The following is a 17,832-nucleotide window of genomic DNA, read 5'->3' on the forward strand; positions in this document are numbered from 1 at the left end:
AGTCATTTGGAAAGAATTCAGAAATCCATGACCTGAGTGATTAAATATGAACTTTATTAAATAAAGTAAGACATATAAATACACAGCCACATCTGTCCTCAGAATATACTGCAGGTCACACTACATCCACACAGTCAAAACAAGTTATGAAATTATCTTAGATTCATCTCCTTCAGCCTTGAAAAATGTTTCTTAAATGGCTGCATTCTCACTCAAATTCATGTAAATTACAATGGATTCAAATGGTGACAACATTTCACCAAATAAAGTATCAATCTCCCAAAATAACCACATTTCTGCTGTTTTATCTGCTAATCCATACTCTCAGTATCTTCCAAATACTCAAAGGTTTTGACAAAAAATGGCTGAATACACATCTTCCACATCATGCTGTTGACCTCCTCAAAGTTCTGCTGGAATCTGGTGTATTTAGCTGTATTTTGGGAAAAGCAACAAGTGGGGTAAATTAGATTCAATATCTTTGCAAAATATATAACTTTTTGATTACAGTTTATCATAATATACAATTTCTTCTAGAATGTCCATTGAGAAGCTGTTTTAAGATAAATTGAAGAATTGTTAGAAATTCATACTTCATCCCACTGATGCAAATATTCTGCAAAAGTAATACTAACATAAAGCAGTCCAATATGCAGCCTTAAAGTCAGCTGGTAGCCAAACAGCCGATGAATGAGTCGCTGATTGGGAATCAGCTGAAGGGAACCGTACATGTTCGACATCAGTTTAATAACACATCTAGGGAAAGTTGTTCTCATTGACGTGAGGACAAAGCTGTGAAGATTGTTAGTGCTACCACTATCGCCTCGGACCATCAGAGCACAGTGTTGCTCCAGACACTGCAGTTAGTACAAATGTCAGCTGGCTCTGAGCTACAGTATATGGTCTGTGACCTGATATCAGCTTTCTCCACACACCTCTCCAGGCTGTATCTATTGCACTGCTGTATGTAGCTTACAAACTGGCTTTGGACTTGACTACAAGAACTCTGTCTGCACCGCTACCAGCCGATCTCTTTGTTGTCAACGTCAGCGCGAGATTACAGTGCTTCATCTCTGCCATAACTCTGACAAGTACAGGGCATCAACACTTGCTGTTCACTTAGCTCCTATACAGTATGTTCACAGCAGCAGTTAATGGCACTGTGGCTCACTTAACACCATCAGATGAATGTGCAGTGAATTGATTTCCTGCATTCAGCACTTCAGTCATTTTCGTTTCCACAGTGACACCAGTAAACCATCATCACAGGCATTATACAACCTGAATTGTATATTATAATAACGTTGTTATATAAGTTTTGTATGTCTCTGGAATATCTGTCTCTGAAGCAGTAGGATCATCAGTTCTGTTTGTAGTTTACATTGACTTTTGGTGATTTAATTTTCCTTTTTTACATTTGTGATGTTTGCAGTGATGATAACATGCAAGTGAGACGGGCACCTCACCAATTTTTTAACAACACTCTTCTCTGTTTTAAAGACATTTTTGAGTCCTAAAATAATCCTCCATCCAGCCAGCATAAAACATATACCATCAGCTGCACAGGAAAGAAGATGTTTTACCTGCTCTCTTAGCTGCAGCGCTTTTATTTAGCCAAACAAAGATGGTGGCTGGAAGTTCAGTCATTTGGTAATGGTTTATTTTACGGGTCTGTACTTTCTGAATAATTTCTTGGTAATATTCTTGGATGTTTCCCTGAAAGGACTATATAGTTTGGTATTAATTATAGGGAAATAGAAACGGTGTGATCTGTTGGAACACTTTCAGCAACTAAATTCCAATTAAACCGAGATAGTGTTTCAGTCAGTGCACAGCAAGTCAACTGAATATGAGAAAACTGTCCACAATCAAGCAAACATGTCTATATATAAGGAGAATAAAATGTCCAATGATAAATGTATACTGGTTGGAATATTTACTTTAACGTTTGTAATTTCCAGAAAACTTCTAAGAAATTATTATTATGTTAATTATGGACCCATAGCATGAAGCGTTACCTAAAACTTTTATTACCTGTTTCATTTGTCTACATTAATCATTTTTCCCTTGCACAAAACAAGACAGGAAAGCACCAAATGTCAACTCTGGCTGCCATATTTGTTGGGTTTAAGAAACAGAGTCGCAACTTTGGAAAGAAGTTAAAATCTACTTTATTTTGTACGGCAGGTGGTTTATTCTTTTATTTGAGCTGGATAGAAGATTCTTTGAGGTGTCCGGATATGTCTTTACTACAGCAGTAAGTTTTATCAAAAGACCTGCAGGGTTTTTTAAAGGTTAGATTTTATTTATTTATTGAGGAAAAAAACAGATGCTTATCAGTCAAATACAATCATGCAAAAGCCTCAAATGTAACACATTAGAGCTTATATCAGGGCAAGTCTTTGTGAACATTTTCTCCTGTATTGCCCTGCCAGCATCTTTCCAGCTTGGCACTCTCTTTTCCTTGATGTGAGACAGTGGGACAGCCCTGTCCATTATGTCTGTCAAACCTGAGTGACCAGAGGTTCTTTGAGGTAGAAGTTTATCCCTCTCTGATAACCAGCTTCCTGTCCATCACAAAGCCCTGCCAGGAGCGTCCCGTTAAGCGGAGGGCAGATACCCCTGCTGTCTTGCCCGTACAAGGGTACACAATCTCCCATGTGTTCATGCCCCTCGTCCATGCCTTCCTCATTTCCCCCCTCTTCATCGTCCTCTCCTTCCCAGACCGACGTGGAGACATGGTTGTACTGGGTCGTGTCCTCGCACTCCATCTCGCGGTGGTAGAAATAGCTGAAGTTGGACACAATGACGGGAACTGGCAAAGAGATTGTGAGCACGCCGGCGATGGCGCACATGGAGCCTACCAGCTTCCCTCCGACCGTCACCGGGTACATGTCCCCGTAGCCGACTGTCGTCATGGACACGACAGCCCACCAGAACGCCTCAGGGATGCTGGTGAACGCCGTGTCAGGACTATCCACCTCTGCAAAGTAGGCGGCACTAGAAAAGATAATGACTCCGATGAAGAGAAAGAAGATGAGCAGGGCGAGCTCTCTGAGGCTGGCCTTCAGCGTCTGGCCCAGGATCTGGAGGCCCTTGGAGTGACGAGAGAGCTTGAAGATCCTGAAGACCCTCACCAGCCTGATGACCCTGATCAGGGCCAGGGACACGGAGGCCTGCGCGTCCTTGTCCTTGGTCAGCTCCGTGCCCAGGGTGACAAAATAGGGAATGATGGCGAAGAAGTCGATGGTGTTCATGACGTCTTTGAAGAAGTGCACCTTGCTCGGAGCACAGGTGAAACGAACGATGAGCTCAAAGGAGAACCAGATGATGCAGATGGTCTCTACGATGAAGAAGGGGTCCTGGAAGGGAGTGAAGCCAGGTGGGATCAAGATGGTTTCGTTCGCTATGGTGGGGTGCGGTATGGCGGTGAACTTCTGTAAAACAAAACAACAGAAACATTGTTAGAGTTGCCGTCAGAGATAGAAGAAGTCAAAGCCTATACCAGGCAGGTATATTTTATCATCTGTCTATCAAACATGAGTTTGGGAAATATGAGAATAAAGGGGAAGGGTAAGGCTATAATAAATACTGTATCTCCATGGAGACGAAGTTTACAGGTGAGTAAACAGATAGAAAAGAAGGACAGAGGATAAGTGAGAAGAAGCAATTATTCTGAAGTTTGTTCTCAGCACATTCGGAGTATGACACCTGTCATCAGGATCTTATCGAGCCTGTATGATCTGTGATACTGTGCTAACTTTTCTCTCCTCTCCATTTTCACTCCCCCGGCTTTATTTTTCCCTTACGGACTTTTATATAAATCGGTTTCTCTATATTTAAACGCACACAAAAAAACATTAAGTTCATATGACGCTGGGTTGCGTTACACTCCTGACACCGGCACGGCCGCAACATCTGACACTTCATTTAACCCGGCGGCTTGTTTTTTTCTGGGAAGTAGGTGCAGGTTTGAAATGGCTGGGTATTAGTGTCTTTTAACAAGTTAGATAGAGTTACTCTAAGCTTCTGGTAAACCTCGCAGCACATATTGTCCCCAAATAATTCTAAGACTGACACAGTTCAGATAAGGTTGGCCTTGCATTTCCAACAGTCAGTTTTCAGATCTCCACTTCTGAGATTTCTGCCACCGCTTTGACTGACTCAACTATATGTTATCTGGTAAGGTTGTAGTTTGCAGTGGTGTTGAACACCAGTTCCTAATACTGCAAATGCAAGGGCTTTCATCAAGGGGCTATAGGCTCAATCACCACTGTGTTACCTCATTCAACGATAGTGACTTAACAGGCATTTATTTAAATGAAAATCTTCAAGATGCGTGCCCGTTCGGAACAGCTCGACTGCTTGACCCCCGGAAACGCTGCTTACAGCGTTCTCGAGAACTGCTCATCCGATCGACTTCACACTCAACACTGCACTCCCTTGGGTTCGCAGCGATACACTTGCCAAGTTGGAAGTGGATTGGATAAATGTTTTTTGAGATATGCGAAGGACAGTCATACATGCTTACATGCACAGACAGACAGGGATTCTTCCTTTAGATGATGCTGCTACAGCACCACCTATGGGCCAAATGTGTCATGGCCACTCAGACATCATATCTACACATGTCCACCAAATGTGGTTGCAATAGTAGAAAGCGTTCTGGATATAAGCCCTAAACATTTGAGCAAACTTTGAAATCATAAAAGAACTGAAAAAGTAACTTTCAGGCTTGGTTCAGAGATGTTCTGTACTAAATTTGGTGACGATTTCTCGAAAGTTCTCGGAGTAGCAAAACGGTGGAAAATTGATCGATGCAAATTGGCACTTACGGTAATTTACGGTTAAAAAGATGAAGTAGAAGTAGATCCGATTAACGGTTCTCGAGATATGGGAAGGACACACACACACATACACACTCCTTGCTTTATATAACTTATCATATAGAACCAATAACATCATCATCAGAATCTAACAAAACAAATGTAATTGGTTCGATTTTCCCCGATTTTCGACTTTAACAAGACGGCTCTTGTTAAAGTCTTTAATGACATCCACTTAAACACAGATAGTGGCAAAATTTCAGTCTTAGTATTACTTGATCTCAGTGCTGCATTTGATACGGTAGACCATGACATATTGCTTGACCGATTGGAAAACTGGGTTGGTCTTTCTGGCTCAGTACTAAAGTGGTTTGAATCCTATTTAAAGAATAGGGACTACTTTGTGTCTATAGGTAATTATACATCTGAGCATACAAATATGACGTGCGGAGTTCCCCAAGGCTCAGTTCTGGGGCCTCTTGTGTTCAACATCTACATGCTTCCACTGGCTCAGATTATGGAAAACAACAAAATAAGTTACCATAGTTATGCGGATGACACACAAATTTACATAACCTTATCGCCAGGGAACTATAGCCCAATACAACAATTAATTATGTGCATTGAACAGATTAATGATTGGATGTGCCAGAACTTTCTTAAATTAAATGAAGAAAAAACGGAGGTGGTCGTTTTTGGAGCAAAAGAGGAACGATTGAAAGTCAGCGCTCAGCTTCAAACGACAATGTTAAAAACAACAGACAAAGCAAGAAATCTTGGTGTAGTCATGGACTCAGACATAAATTTTAAAAGCCACATTAACATAATTTAAAAATCAGCCTATTATCACCTTAAAAATATATCAAGGGTTAAAGGGCTTATGTCTCAGCAGGATTTGGAAAAACTTGTCCATGCTTTTATCTTCAGTAGACTTGACTACTGTAACGGTGTCTTTACAGGTCTCCCTAAAAAATCAATCAGACAGCTGCAGCTGATTCAGAACGCAGCTGCCTGAGTCCTCACTAAAACCAAGAAAGTGGATCACATCACTCCAGTACTGAAGTCTCTACACTGGCTTCCAGTGCCTCAAAGAATTGATTTCAAAATACTTTTACTGGTTTATAAATCACTAAACGGTTAAGGGCCAAAATACATTTCTGATCTGCTACTACATTATGAACCACCCAGACCTCTCAGGTCGTCTGGGACAGGTCTACTTGTTGTCCCCAGAGTCAGAACTAAACAGGGGGAAGCAGCGTTCAGTTTTTATGCTCCACATATCTGGAACAAACTCCCAGAAACCTGTAGGTCCGCTGCAACTCTCAGTTCTTTTAAATCCAAGCTAAAGACCTATCTTTTTGATGTTGCTTTTCTTTAAATAATCTATTTTATTAACTTTAATTTCTTATACTGCACTGTAACTTTTATTCTTATACTGCACTATCAATTTTATTCTTGTCTTTTAATGTTTTTAATTTGTTTATTATTGTTTTTTAATTGTTTTCTAACTGCTCTTTAATGTTTTATGTAAAGCACTTTGAATTGCCCTGTTGCTGAAATGTGCTATACAAATAAAGCTGCCTTTCCTTGCCTTGCCACCATCCAGGTAGGTGAGTGATTGTGTGGGGATTGCTGTGCATGCGGGTTTTGTTGTGTTTGTGTAGCTTTCCAAAAGCGTCAAATGCTCTGATCACATGAGCGTATCTATCTATGGAAGGGAGTAACGGAGCACTGTTGGTGGTGATGGGAAACGTAAATTCAGCAAGCGCCGCCGCGGTGTCAATTCTGCTGCCCGAACCTCCAGAATCCGCCTCGTCCCCAGGCTACAGGAACAGTGTGCAGGTCGAATTTTTGCATTTTGCGTCGGTCATCAGAAAAGTTGAACTGTGAGCCTCTTTTCCATGCTGTTTTTCCCGTGTGTAGCCTATGAGTTACACCGTTTATTAATACAGACATTCGTTTATGTGTTGATGTGCTCTTAGGGTTGTCCTATCCCTATATATAGCCCTTTAGATCTCCAAGGAGTAACGTGAGACAAGCTCGTCTCTTTTCCTTCCCTTCACACTTGCTTCTTTACCTCTAACTCATTCTACTCGCTCTCTTTTCTCAGTACTTTTGAAGTATCCACTCCACCTGAATGTGCTAGTTGGCTCTGGAGATCAGCCCCGAGATCGTGACAATGCATATCATCTCCACAATGTTAACCTAACCTGCCCGGTCTGTCCTTACTCTTGCTTTTCCATCAGCGGTTTCACTGCCCGGCTCATCTCCTTCATTCCTTCACTACTTCGCCCTAATCTGGGTGGATCAGATTTAACGACAAGTCCAAAATAATCTCAGGAAAACCTCGCCCTCGCCTTCTTCTCTGTCTGCTTTACAGATTCCAATCATCCTTTGGATTTACTCTCCTTTTTTTCCCCTCAGTGTTGACAGAGAAGATAAAGACGTTTTCACCTCGTGCTGGAAGAGCTGCTTCATGTGACACCTGTCAGCACACGTTGTCCTTCTACGTTCACCTCATCACTACCTCGCAGTGTTAACCTCTGCGCCCTGACAGCTACCTGCCCGCTCCTTCACTTATCTGGTCTGTTTCCATACATCACCTCTATCTGCGGCCTCTGTTTCACTCATCAGCACCATTTAACCCATCCTCACCTCCCGCTGTTCCTTCTCATTCCTGAACTCAGGCATAGTCTCCAGGCAGAAGATGAGAATGGAGACCACGATGACCATGACGCTGATGATGGCAATGATCCGAGCTCCGCCGGAGGACTCCGGATACTCAAACAGCATCCAGAGGCGGCGCTGCAAGTCATTGGCGGGTAAGGGCCTCTCCTCCTCCTTGGGGAAGCCTTCGTCCGCTTTGTAGCGATCGATGATCTCCTCCCCGAGCTCGTAGAAGCGCAGCTCCTCCAGGAACATGTCCAGAGGGACGTTGGCGGGCCTCCGCAGCCTCCCGCCAGACTGGTAGAAGTATAGGATGGCATCGAAGCAGACGCGGCTCCTGTCCAGGAAGAGTTCGTTCCGCAGGGGGTCGTAGTAGCGAAGGCGACGCCTGGGGTCACCCAGCATGGAGTCGGGGAACTGGGCCAGAGTGCGGAGCTGGGTCTCGTAACGCATCCCTGACACGTTGATGGCCAGACGTTCGTTCAGAGCCCAGTCACTTCTCCAGTGACAGCGACGCTTCTCCTTCATGGCCTTTCCACTCGGCTCCTTCTCACTGCTCTCCTTCTCCAGCTTGTTGTGTTTATCTTTGGTCCACTTTTCCTCATCACCGACCTCCTCAGCTTTTTGTTTCTCGTTTGTCTGCCCTCCTCCTGTACCTCCTCCCTTGTCTTGGTTATCCATCTCTTAGTCTTTGTTTCTTTCCTCGTGTTTCTTGTCTTACTTTTTTGTGTCTCTTCACTCTGGAAAAGACAATTCAAAGTTAACCTTGCTGTGCGGAAACAACAGAACAGGAAAACATGGGTAGATAAAAAGGAAAAATATTGTATATATAGTATATAACACTTTTTAATCACCATGTCTGTGCATTAAAATACATAAAGGTCATTCATATGAAATATATCTTGAAATAAATTGTCCCTTAGTTGCTTCATTTTGTCATTAATCCACTAACCATTAACACAGCCTCACCAATAATACATATTGTTTTCCCAGAATATGTTGGAACTTATTAATAAAATATTTAAATTTAGATCTCGCCTCTTTTTTGTAAACTCAGCTGAGAAATTTTCTGGACAAACATCTTATTTAGATTACATTAAACTGCATAAAAGAGAGAGAGAGAGAAGTGTCCTACATTAAAAATAAAAAAAGAAATGCTTACCAAACCATTACAAACTAAACAGAATTAGTATTGAGATTTTCCCATTTCGTATGGCTTTACACAAAAGCCCTCATAACAATAATACTAATATTTTATTTATATAGTGTTTTTCCTAGTACTCAAAGACATTCACAATAAAACCAGAATATTAAGCACATTAAAAACAACCAACACATAAAAAGGAGCCTATTAAAAGCAAAAACAAACAGTGAAACCAGCAACTAACAGTAGAATAAAATGTGATATTATTATAAGGTGAAGGCTAATCTAAAGAGGTATGTTTTGATAAGTGATTTGAATGTGTCCAGGCCGGTACAGTCACTGATGTTAATGCAATGTTTTAACCTTTCTCCACCATATTCTGTACCGTAACTACCACCATGCAGACCCTCGGTGCAAAAAGCTCCACACATGCAGTCGGCTTCATGCTCCTCACCAGTTTATCACCATGTCCAGTTCAGCCAGTAGAAACCTCCTCTCACCCGTCTGCCGCTGATTCAAACTAATAACGCCTCCAGAGAGTGACCCTGACTCTCCTACTGTACCTCCACCTCAGGGTGCCTTTTGGGCTAAACCTTCCCTCCTTCTGAGACAGTTTTTGGATCAATTCCTGCATCATGATGTCCAGACAACCCCTCCTCCTCCTCTTCCATGTGTCACGTTTGGGAGAGGTGGCAGGGGGTGCAGCGTGGCTCCTTCAGGGGCTGCTGGGGTGTTAATCTGCAGCGTGGGTGAAGTTAAGATAGTAAAGCTTGTTTGTAGGTCACTCACGGTCTTCACTTGTGCTCTCTGTCATGCTCAGTGCTCCCCAGGGAATGCTGTTGGCCCGAAATTCAATATTCTACCCTCTCCTCCACCAAGAGCACTGCTGCCTCTTCTCTCCTCCCCTCCCCCCTTTTCTCTGCCCCCAACAACCCTTCCTGCCCAAAAATGTCAACCTCTTAACCCCTCACTCTTCTTAAACATACTGTTTGCACGCATGTGTAGACATGAACTTGCACACTCACATAGATGAGGCCAAAACTATAATATAAAAGAAAAGGAAAGATTTTAGGAAAAGTAAACGTTGTGTTGGTTATGGTCGTGATTTAAACTCTGAATGAGCACACACATATATGGTTAGTATTTTCCTTTGGTTTCTGTCCCCTCTAACTGCTTTCATAACTTTGCTGTCATCATCTATTTTAAATTACATTTGGCTACTTGACTGTGGCTTGTCCAAAATTTTCCACAATTTAAAACATGTCAAATGAAACCTGACCTGCCAGTCCAGCCTTAATTTTAAATTAACATAAATCATCTGGATGTCTGTGGTTATTTTAGACTCATCATGAAGTCTACACTCAAGCATCTATGTGTGGCACTGTGTCTGTGTGCAGTGAAACTACAATTCCCACAACAGGAAGCACTTTGCAAATGTTGCCTTTAAATACAGTTTCTGACTTTTCTAAATCATAAATGCAACTGTATAGTACATTAAATAAACAAGAAAGTGGACTCTATCAGAAGATATTGTTAGATTGAAAGCTTTGACTGTGATGATCTAAGGCTAGCCTAATCAATGTCTAATTGAAATTTATATGAAAGCCTTTCATTTTACTTGCATGTTTAATGCTGGAGCATTTTTTTAATTTGTCATTTTTAGCCATGCAAGCGAAATGGCTATAGGGATGATGCAGTCATTCCAAGGGTTGTTCTGTTCACTTCTTTGGTTCAGACAGAAATATCTCAACAACTATAAAATGGATTTCCATGAATTTTTTTACAGAGATTATTGGTCCCAAGAGGATGAATCCTAGTCTCACATTGACAGACCTATCTCCACAGCGCTGTGGAGTAAGGTCTACATCACACATACTTCTGTGATAGGGTTGTTTGCATGTCTTTAAACCAACTACAATCGTGAGGAGCTGAGGGAACTTGTTTTGGTGGAACATTTGCACCCCCGCAAAAGAAAACGCCACATCAAATATTAAATGAAGATAACTGTTCACACAATATAGGCCTAACGTGATCTATTAGCTGGATACATGGTTAAACCATAATTAGCCGTCCACAGCAATCCCACCAATTGGTCCCAAAATGTCCCCGTTAGATAGTAAATACCATAATAATATTCTTTGTAAATCTTTACAACCATTGCCCAAAAGAACCATGCAGAATTTTCATTTTCAGCATTTAGCTTGCTGAATCAAAATGTGTTGTTGTTTCCCGAAGGAAGGGATTTTGAGAACGGCAACACACAAAGAGAGGAAGGTGAGTGACATGTCAGCATGGATGTATTAAGAGAACTGGATACAGTGTTCGGCGGGAAGCCCCGTACGTTCCAATGAGAGTGCTCAAAAATTATGTCAGGCTTTATCCTGGAAATGTAGCCTACTTCCGTTGAGGTCAGCAAGTCAGTGTTTTCACATAATTCTGTGAAATATCTCAATATCTTCTGGATGGATTGGTACAAAATGTTGTTTTTCATGTCCCCCTCAGAAAGAATTGTAACCACTTCGGTAATCCTCTGATTTTGCATAGTGTCAACTTATTAAAATTGTCATTTATCTAATACCTATATATAAATATCACCAAAACTATTCCCATCAGCATCAGCTGTACTTTGTGTTCAGTGCTAATTAGCAAATGATAGCATGCTAACAGGCTAAACAAAGATGGTGAACCTAAACATCACCTAGCATGCTAGCATGCCGACAATATCATTTAGCTCATAGTGCTGTAGCTGTAGCTTTAGTCTCTTGCTAGTCTTGTTATTGTATTGAATAAGGGCAGCCATAGTTGAAAACGTCTGTGTAAAATGAACAATTATTATTGTTGTAGTTTTTGTGAGCTGTAGCAGTTTTAGTAGCGGTTTTCTAATTTGCTGCAGTGATTTAAAGAAGAACAGGTGTGTCATCATTTAACAGCCAGACATGTTTTCATGTAATCCTTCCAGGTTATGTAAACAGAGTTTTAATGTTCTTTATTTAATAAAGTTACCAATTTGGCGACTAAATTCTCCACTTTATTGACAGTTTAAGTGAGTTTTGTAATTTCCAATACTACCAACAGCACCTGAATGCAGCAGAGCAAACCCCATGATTTGGTAAAACTTTGAACCTCACCCACGCAAACTGCGTTGATCTAGCTAAGGAAGTGGGTAAACTGAAGAGACGCTAAGAGACACATTAGAGCAAAGAAATCAATACTCGTCTCGTGCAGTGTTGCGGCGTTTTACGACAAGATCATCATAATCACAGCCGAAATGTCCCTCCGATACCACGACAGAGTTGTCATTGTGACTGGAGGATCCAAAGGAATTGGCAGAGGGATTGTCAAAGTGTTTGGTGAATATTGATATTGATAATGTGGGTTTGTCTGTGATCAGAGAGGAAGTGGCGCACTAAATATTTTGCATCTTTTTTTCAGTGGAGAATGGAGCCAAAGTGGTGTTTTGTGCAAGAGGAGGTTAGTAACATTATTTTTGGTCAACTATTCCTGTTAAATTCTGTTTTATTTGACCATGCCAACATGTTTTTGATTGACATGACTTTACATTTACTCCTAACTCAATTAAAAGTAGTAATAGGTAGAAACACTGTAGTCTCCATTACAAGTAAAAGTCCTGCATTCAAAATGTTACTCAAGTAAAAGTACAAAAGTATCAGTAAACTGTACTTTAAATATGAAAAGTATTTATTTAGAAACACTACTTCCTTTCATTGTGTTATTATGAATACTATATGCATAATACATTGTATTATAGGATATTGTTATTAATGTTGTAATTGGTCAATGTGTAGCAAATGTTAGGTACTTTATGCACTACTGCTTAGCTTAATAGTAAAAGTACTGCAATATCAATGTAGCGAAGTCAAATGTACGATATTTCCTTCTGATATGTAGTGGAGTAAAACTATAAAGTAGCATAAAATAAAAATTCCAAAGTACAAGTACCTCTAAATTGTACTTATGTACAATACTTGAATAATTGCCCCCTTTACTTTCCTCCTATAACTAAAGGAGGGTTACTGAAAGCATTTAAACCTAAAATGTGACTATGTATGGCACTATAATCATACAGGTGCAGTAGGTGAGGCTCTGGAGGCGGAGCTAAACAATGCAGGGCCAGGCTCATGCAAATTTGTCACATGTGACATCTCCAAAGAGGATGACATCAAGGTAGTGTGTCTGTGTCTGTGTGTGTGTGTCTGTGTGTGCGTGTGTGCGCGCGTTGTTTATCAGCTGGTTTATTTCAAAATCCAACAACAATAACAACAAAAAGACCAAACAGACATTGATATAAAAAAAGGCAGTTATTTGGTTACATGGGTGATAGTACATGGCAATTACCCATCAAAATAATCAGCAATCACATGCTAAAACTAGCTTGCATTCAATCTTGCGTGTAAAACTAGTTTGTCGACTCCAACCAGTTCTGTGTTTGCTTGAGCGTCTGTGTGCTCTACTGGGTGAGGCGCTGTCTGTATTTTGTAACTGGGTTCTTGTTCCAATGCCACTGGTGTGATTGTCTCTCCGCAGAGATTGATTGCAGTCACAGTGGAGCATTATGGACACGTTGACTGCCTGGTCAACAATGCAGGGTGGCGTGAGTCTCACACTTCCTTATTCACTCCAGCACATGTGATAATGAGGATGTTTCTAGTTTCTAGTGGAAAATACTTACCCCCTCCCCCCCCCCCCCCCCCTCCCCCCTCTCTCTCTTTAGACCCGCCTCATAAATCCACTGATGACACCACAGCAGAGGAGTTCAGGGATCTGCTGAATCTGAACCTCGTCAGCTACTTCTTGGCGTCTAAAGTAATGTTTCGAACTTGTGTAAAACTTTTTGAAATAACAGATTATTTATCATAACTTTCTCCCAAAAATGCAGAAATGAAAGAAGGGCTGTAAGGTTTTTTATTATATTATAGAGAGACGATAGGAATGGAGCAAGAGATGCAACAAAGGTCCTCAGCCGTAAATACTGCTGTATTTATACTAAAATGTATGTGATCTGAATTCCTCTTTAACGTGGTGTTAAGTGGTGTTACATTTATTTTTTTTCACATTGAGAAATTCAGATTGGTAATTCAAGTGTCCGATATTGAAAAAAGTGAGAGAATGTTGCCTGTACGTATATACATGTGTAATGCTGTGCAGTGGTATCCAAGTAAAACCTAGTGAGGTAGACATAGTGCAAGTAGTAGTGTGGTGTAAAGTTGTATTGCAGTTATGAATCAGGTAATTTAAAAGGGTGTATTAGTATTTGCCCATTGAGGCTTCCCCTCCCGACCCCCCTGTCCTGACACAGAGGGGACTGGTTGAACAGGACACGGGGGTCCGGGGGTGAAGCCTTATAGAATTAAAATTATTACAACCTTTCTTTGCTTCCATTCACCTCCGTCACACACGAATAGACAGTGATGCATGAATGTATACAGGATATTTGAAGTGATTGGATGTCTCACTCTCTCTTCAGTATGTGTTGCCGTACCTGCGACAGCGGCAGGGAAACATCATAAACGTCTCCAGTCTGGTGGCAACCATCGGCCAGAAAGACGCTGCACCGTATGTTGCCACCAAGGTGAGTCCATCCTCCAGGCAACAAGTGGCATTATTCCTTAAAGCTCAGCTGAAGAGAGAGAAGAGTGCTGTAATGTGACCTTTTCTCCACAAGGGGGCGATTATCTCCATGACAAAAGCGATGGCTGTGGATGAGAGTCGCTACAATGTGAGAGTGAACTGGTGAGCCAAACTGCAGTGTAACTCAGATGAACTATAATTTGGGACTTCTTGAGTAAAAGTACCAATACAACAATGTAAAAAAAAAAAAAAAAAAAGAATACTCCATTGTAAGTAAAAGTCATGCAATCAAAATCCTAGTACTAAAAGTACTCGTTCTGCAGTAAAATGTCCCCTGTGAATGATATGTTAATTATATATGATATTAAATTATTAATACTTATGTATCAATGTGGGAGCAGCAGGTTACTGTTGCAGCTGCTCAGGGTGGAGCTACTGTTAACTACTTTATATACTGTTAGCTTGTTTAGTCCAGTGGTTCCCAACCTAGGGGAAGGGCCCCTCCAAAAGGTCACCAGATATATCTGAGGGGTTGATTAATGGGAGAGGAAAGAAGAAAAAAGTAAGTTCTGATAAACAAATCTATTTATTTATTTTTTTTATTAGGAATTTTCTCTCTTTAATATTTGACCTCTTTGGGCCTCAAACTGTTCTTAAAATAAACCATGTGAGAAGTATAGAGGGGAAATATGACAGGAGGCCCCATCTAGACACAAAATCACAAGACTAAAAGGTTTGGAACAACTGGTTTAATCTTTAACAATGCATTGTATTTCATAGGCTTATCACATATGATTTTAATATAAAATCATAATCAAAGTAACTATTTTAATCAGATAAATGCAGTAGAGTGAAAGTACACTATTTCTCTATGAAATAGCATAAAATGAAAACGCTCAAGTGAAATACAAGTACCTCACGTTTGTACTTATATAAAGCACCGGAGTAAACGTACTTAGTTACTTTACAACACTGCCTATTAATGTCAAATGGCACATGGCAATAATAAAGTCATGTCTAAAGGAGATAAACAAAGTTTGCATTAAGTAGCTGTAACCAACATACAGTATTTCTGTCGTATTTTTTAAAATTATTATATCAATTGTAACAGTTTTTTAGACTGATCAATTTTCTTTCAGTTAACTGATACATTAAACCTTACAGAATTTAAATGATGTAAACCACGATATATATATATAAACCATCCACTGATATTTAAAACGTGCAAGAGTCTTTGAGCAGACTCTGGAGTAACAATACTAAATTATATAAAGTATCTGAAAGTATTTAACTGACTACAAAGCTAACCGTACCCTCTCTTTTCTAATAATACTGTCTACCGTTTATTGCAGCTTCTCTCCAGGTAATGTGATGACACCTCTGTGGGAAGAATTAGCAGGACAGACACCAGATGCTGCAGCCGCCATTAAAGTGGGAGAAAATTCTCAGGCAAGTTCTCACAGTGGAACCAACATGAAGCTAGAAAGATGGGGAACATGTTCAGAGTGAAGTGATCTTAATGAGGCCGTGGGAGGTTTGGGAATGGCACAAAAACTTGAAACTGTGAAAACGAAAGACTGTCGATTTGTTGTGCGGCTGTAGTGAAAACTTCAATCCTAAAAAAAAATCTAAGAACTGTTAAACGTAAAGGTCCAATGTGTAGGAATTTCTCACATCTAGCGTTGAGATCATATATCGCAATCAACTCTCTTGCACCACGCACTTCAAAGTACGTATTACAGCTACGGTAGCCTTCACGCTTCACCTGTAAGTTTATCAGGTGACAGCGAAAGGTGGAGCATGTCCTGTATGTCCCTTACCGGCTAACGTATTTCAAGATGGCGCATGAATATGGAGCGGTATGCGGTCACTCTATTGGGTTGTTAATGTTCTCCCTTAATCCTGGATCTAAACAGAAAGAGTTTCTGCAACAGGCTGGTTTTTCTTTTTTTTTTGCCATGCAAATTACAGCTTTCTATGTCTCCCAAAGGTATGAAGGTGAAACCATTAAGAGGAGACACCAGATGTGGTCCTAAAGCACAGCAGTTTCCCCTTTACATACATAAAGATTAATCTGATCTTATTTTTAAGAGTCTCAGCTTGGTCATCATAATTCATAGTGGACAAGTGCAAGCATATTATCGTTATAGATTTAAAAATGTCTCTGCACTTGGTTCTGGAAGTGTTTCTAAAAAACTTCCTTCTTCATAGGAGGGCCCCTCCAGTCAATTTTTTGAAATGCTTGTACTTGGCAAAGATAAGATTATTTTTATTGTGCAGTAACACAGTGCAGCAGCAACACACACACACACACACACACACACACACACAGACAGAAGAAAGTTACATGATGCAACCACTGTTGCTGTTGGAAAGTGAACAGGAATAAGAAATGACACGTTGTCTTCTCCAACAGCTTCTGGGTCGTATGGGGACGGAGGCGGAGTGTGGACTGGCTGCCTTGTATCTGGCTGCTGATGCTACTTTCTGCACCGGGATCGACCTGCTGTTCAGCGGTGGAGCTGAACTCAACTACGGCTTCAAGAGTCAGATCCCTTCTTGACTGTCAGTGGTCGTGAAACAGCTGATTTAACATTAAATTGTTTAATCCAGATTATGCATACACTACCGTTTAAAAGTTTATAATCTCCTGCCACAGAAGCTAGATTGGGTCCAGTCAGATGTCAGTCTGAGAGGATTACTCTATAGCTGTGAATGGTCTTTGATGCTTTCAGGATGTAGAAAGTCCTCTTTACAAATAGATGTTATTTTGTATGAAGGGCTTGTTTTGTACGTGGAGAACAAAACTCTGTTTAATGGTTGAACCAGACTGACAACTGAAAGGCCAGAAAGAGACAAAGATTCCTCTGAGCAACAGTTATATAAGAATGGAAGAAATCAGCAGTCATTGGTAAAAGAAACGGTTAGTTTAGCATCAAAATGTGTGTAGATTTAAATAGGAACAGATTATGTGCATAATAATGCAGCCTATTACAAATTGGAATTAAAGGGCAACTGTTGCTTTCGTAAAGCTATAACTTCACAATAGAAAAAGAAGGTTATTCTAGGGTTAGCACTGTTGGAATTTGATCAGGGAATATCAACTCAATACTTAAGAGTCCAGTTGCACCATTGTGGTGTAATATTGATCTTCACTTAACGCTTTGATGGACTGGAAAACAAATTCAAAATCCAAGTTCCAACAGTATTCTCCCATGTAATGTAAAACTGTAGGGACATTCACTAAATAGAAGTTTTAATAATTTAAATCTTCTTCTTTTGAGGCCACAACTATTTCACATGTAAATAATACATTTGGTGTCTGAATTATACTGGTTTTATAATCTCTGTTAAAATAGCCACTAATTAAGGAAAAAAGAAAAAAACATCAATAGGCCTATAACAGGTGATTCCAAACTTTTGAACTGTAATGTATGTCTAAGTGTGTTGATAACATTTCTAAGATAAATACTAAATGGTTTTAAGGGAGGATTTTCATGCAATAAAAATGACTGATATTTAATAAATAGATAAAAGTGACTTTTCCCTGCTGTCAAATTGCCTGTCAGCTTAAAATGTTGGCATCCTGTCAACTGTGTAACAAGA

At 40.4% G+C, this 17,832-nt stretch overlaps 2 protein-coding genes across 2 annotated transcripts; one reads left to right on the forward strand and one right to left on the reverse strand.

The window, feature by feature from the left end:
• Positions 1-442: 442 nt before the first annotated feature.
• On the reverse strand, positions 443-9,451 carry kcna7 (potassium voltage-gated channel, shaker-related subfamily, member 7). The gene is made up of 3 exons (XM_028600114.1): positions 9,092-9,451; positions 7,482-8,233; positions 443-3,437 (listed from the first exon to the last, which is right to left on the reverse strand). The coding sequence occupies exons 2-3, from the start codon at positions 8,172-8,174 to the stop codon at positions 2,505-2,507; spliced, it is 1,626 nt and encodes a 541-aa protein (XP_028455915.1). The 5' UTR covers positions 8,175-8,233; positions 9,092-9,451; the 3' UTR covers positions 443-2,504.
• A 2,301-nt stretch (positions 9,452-11,752) lies between these two features.
• On the forward strand, positions 11,753-17,766 carry hsd17b14 (hydroxysteroid (17-beta) dehydrogenase 14). The gene is made up of 9 exons (XM_028598953.1): positions 11,753-11,987; positions 12,070-12,108; positions 12,725-12,822; positions 13,183-13,249; positions 13,370-13,461; positions 14,123-14,227; positions 14,321-14,388; positions 15,579-15,675; positions 16,643-17,766. The coding sequence occupies exons 1-9, from the start codon at positions 11,906-11,908 to the stop codon at positions 16,787-16,789; spliced, it is 795 nt and encodes a 264-aa protein (XP_028454754.1). The 5' UTR covers positions 11,753-11,905; the 3' UTR covers positions 16,790-17,766.
• Positions 17,767-17,832: the final 66 nt, after the last annotated feature.

The sequence above is a fragment of the Perca flavescens genome, chromosome 15 (assembly GCF_004354835.1).
Source record: "Perca flavescens isolate YP-PL-M2 chromosome 15, PFLA_1.0, whole genome shotgun sequence".
NCBI lineage: Eukaryota > Metazoa > Chordata > Actinopteri > Perciformes > Percidae > Perca > Perca flavescens.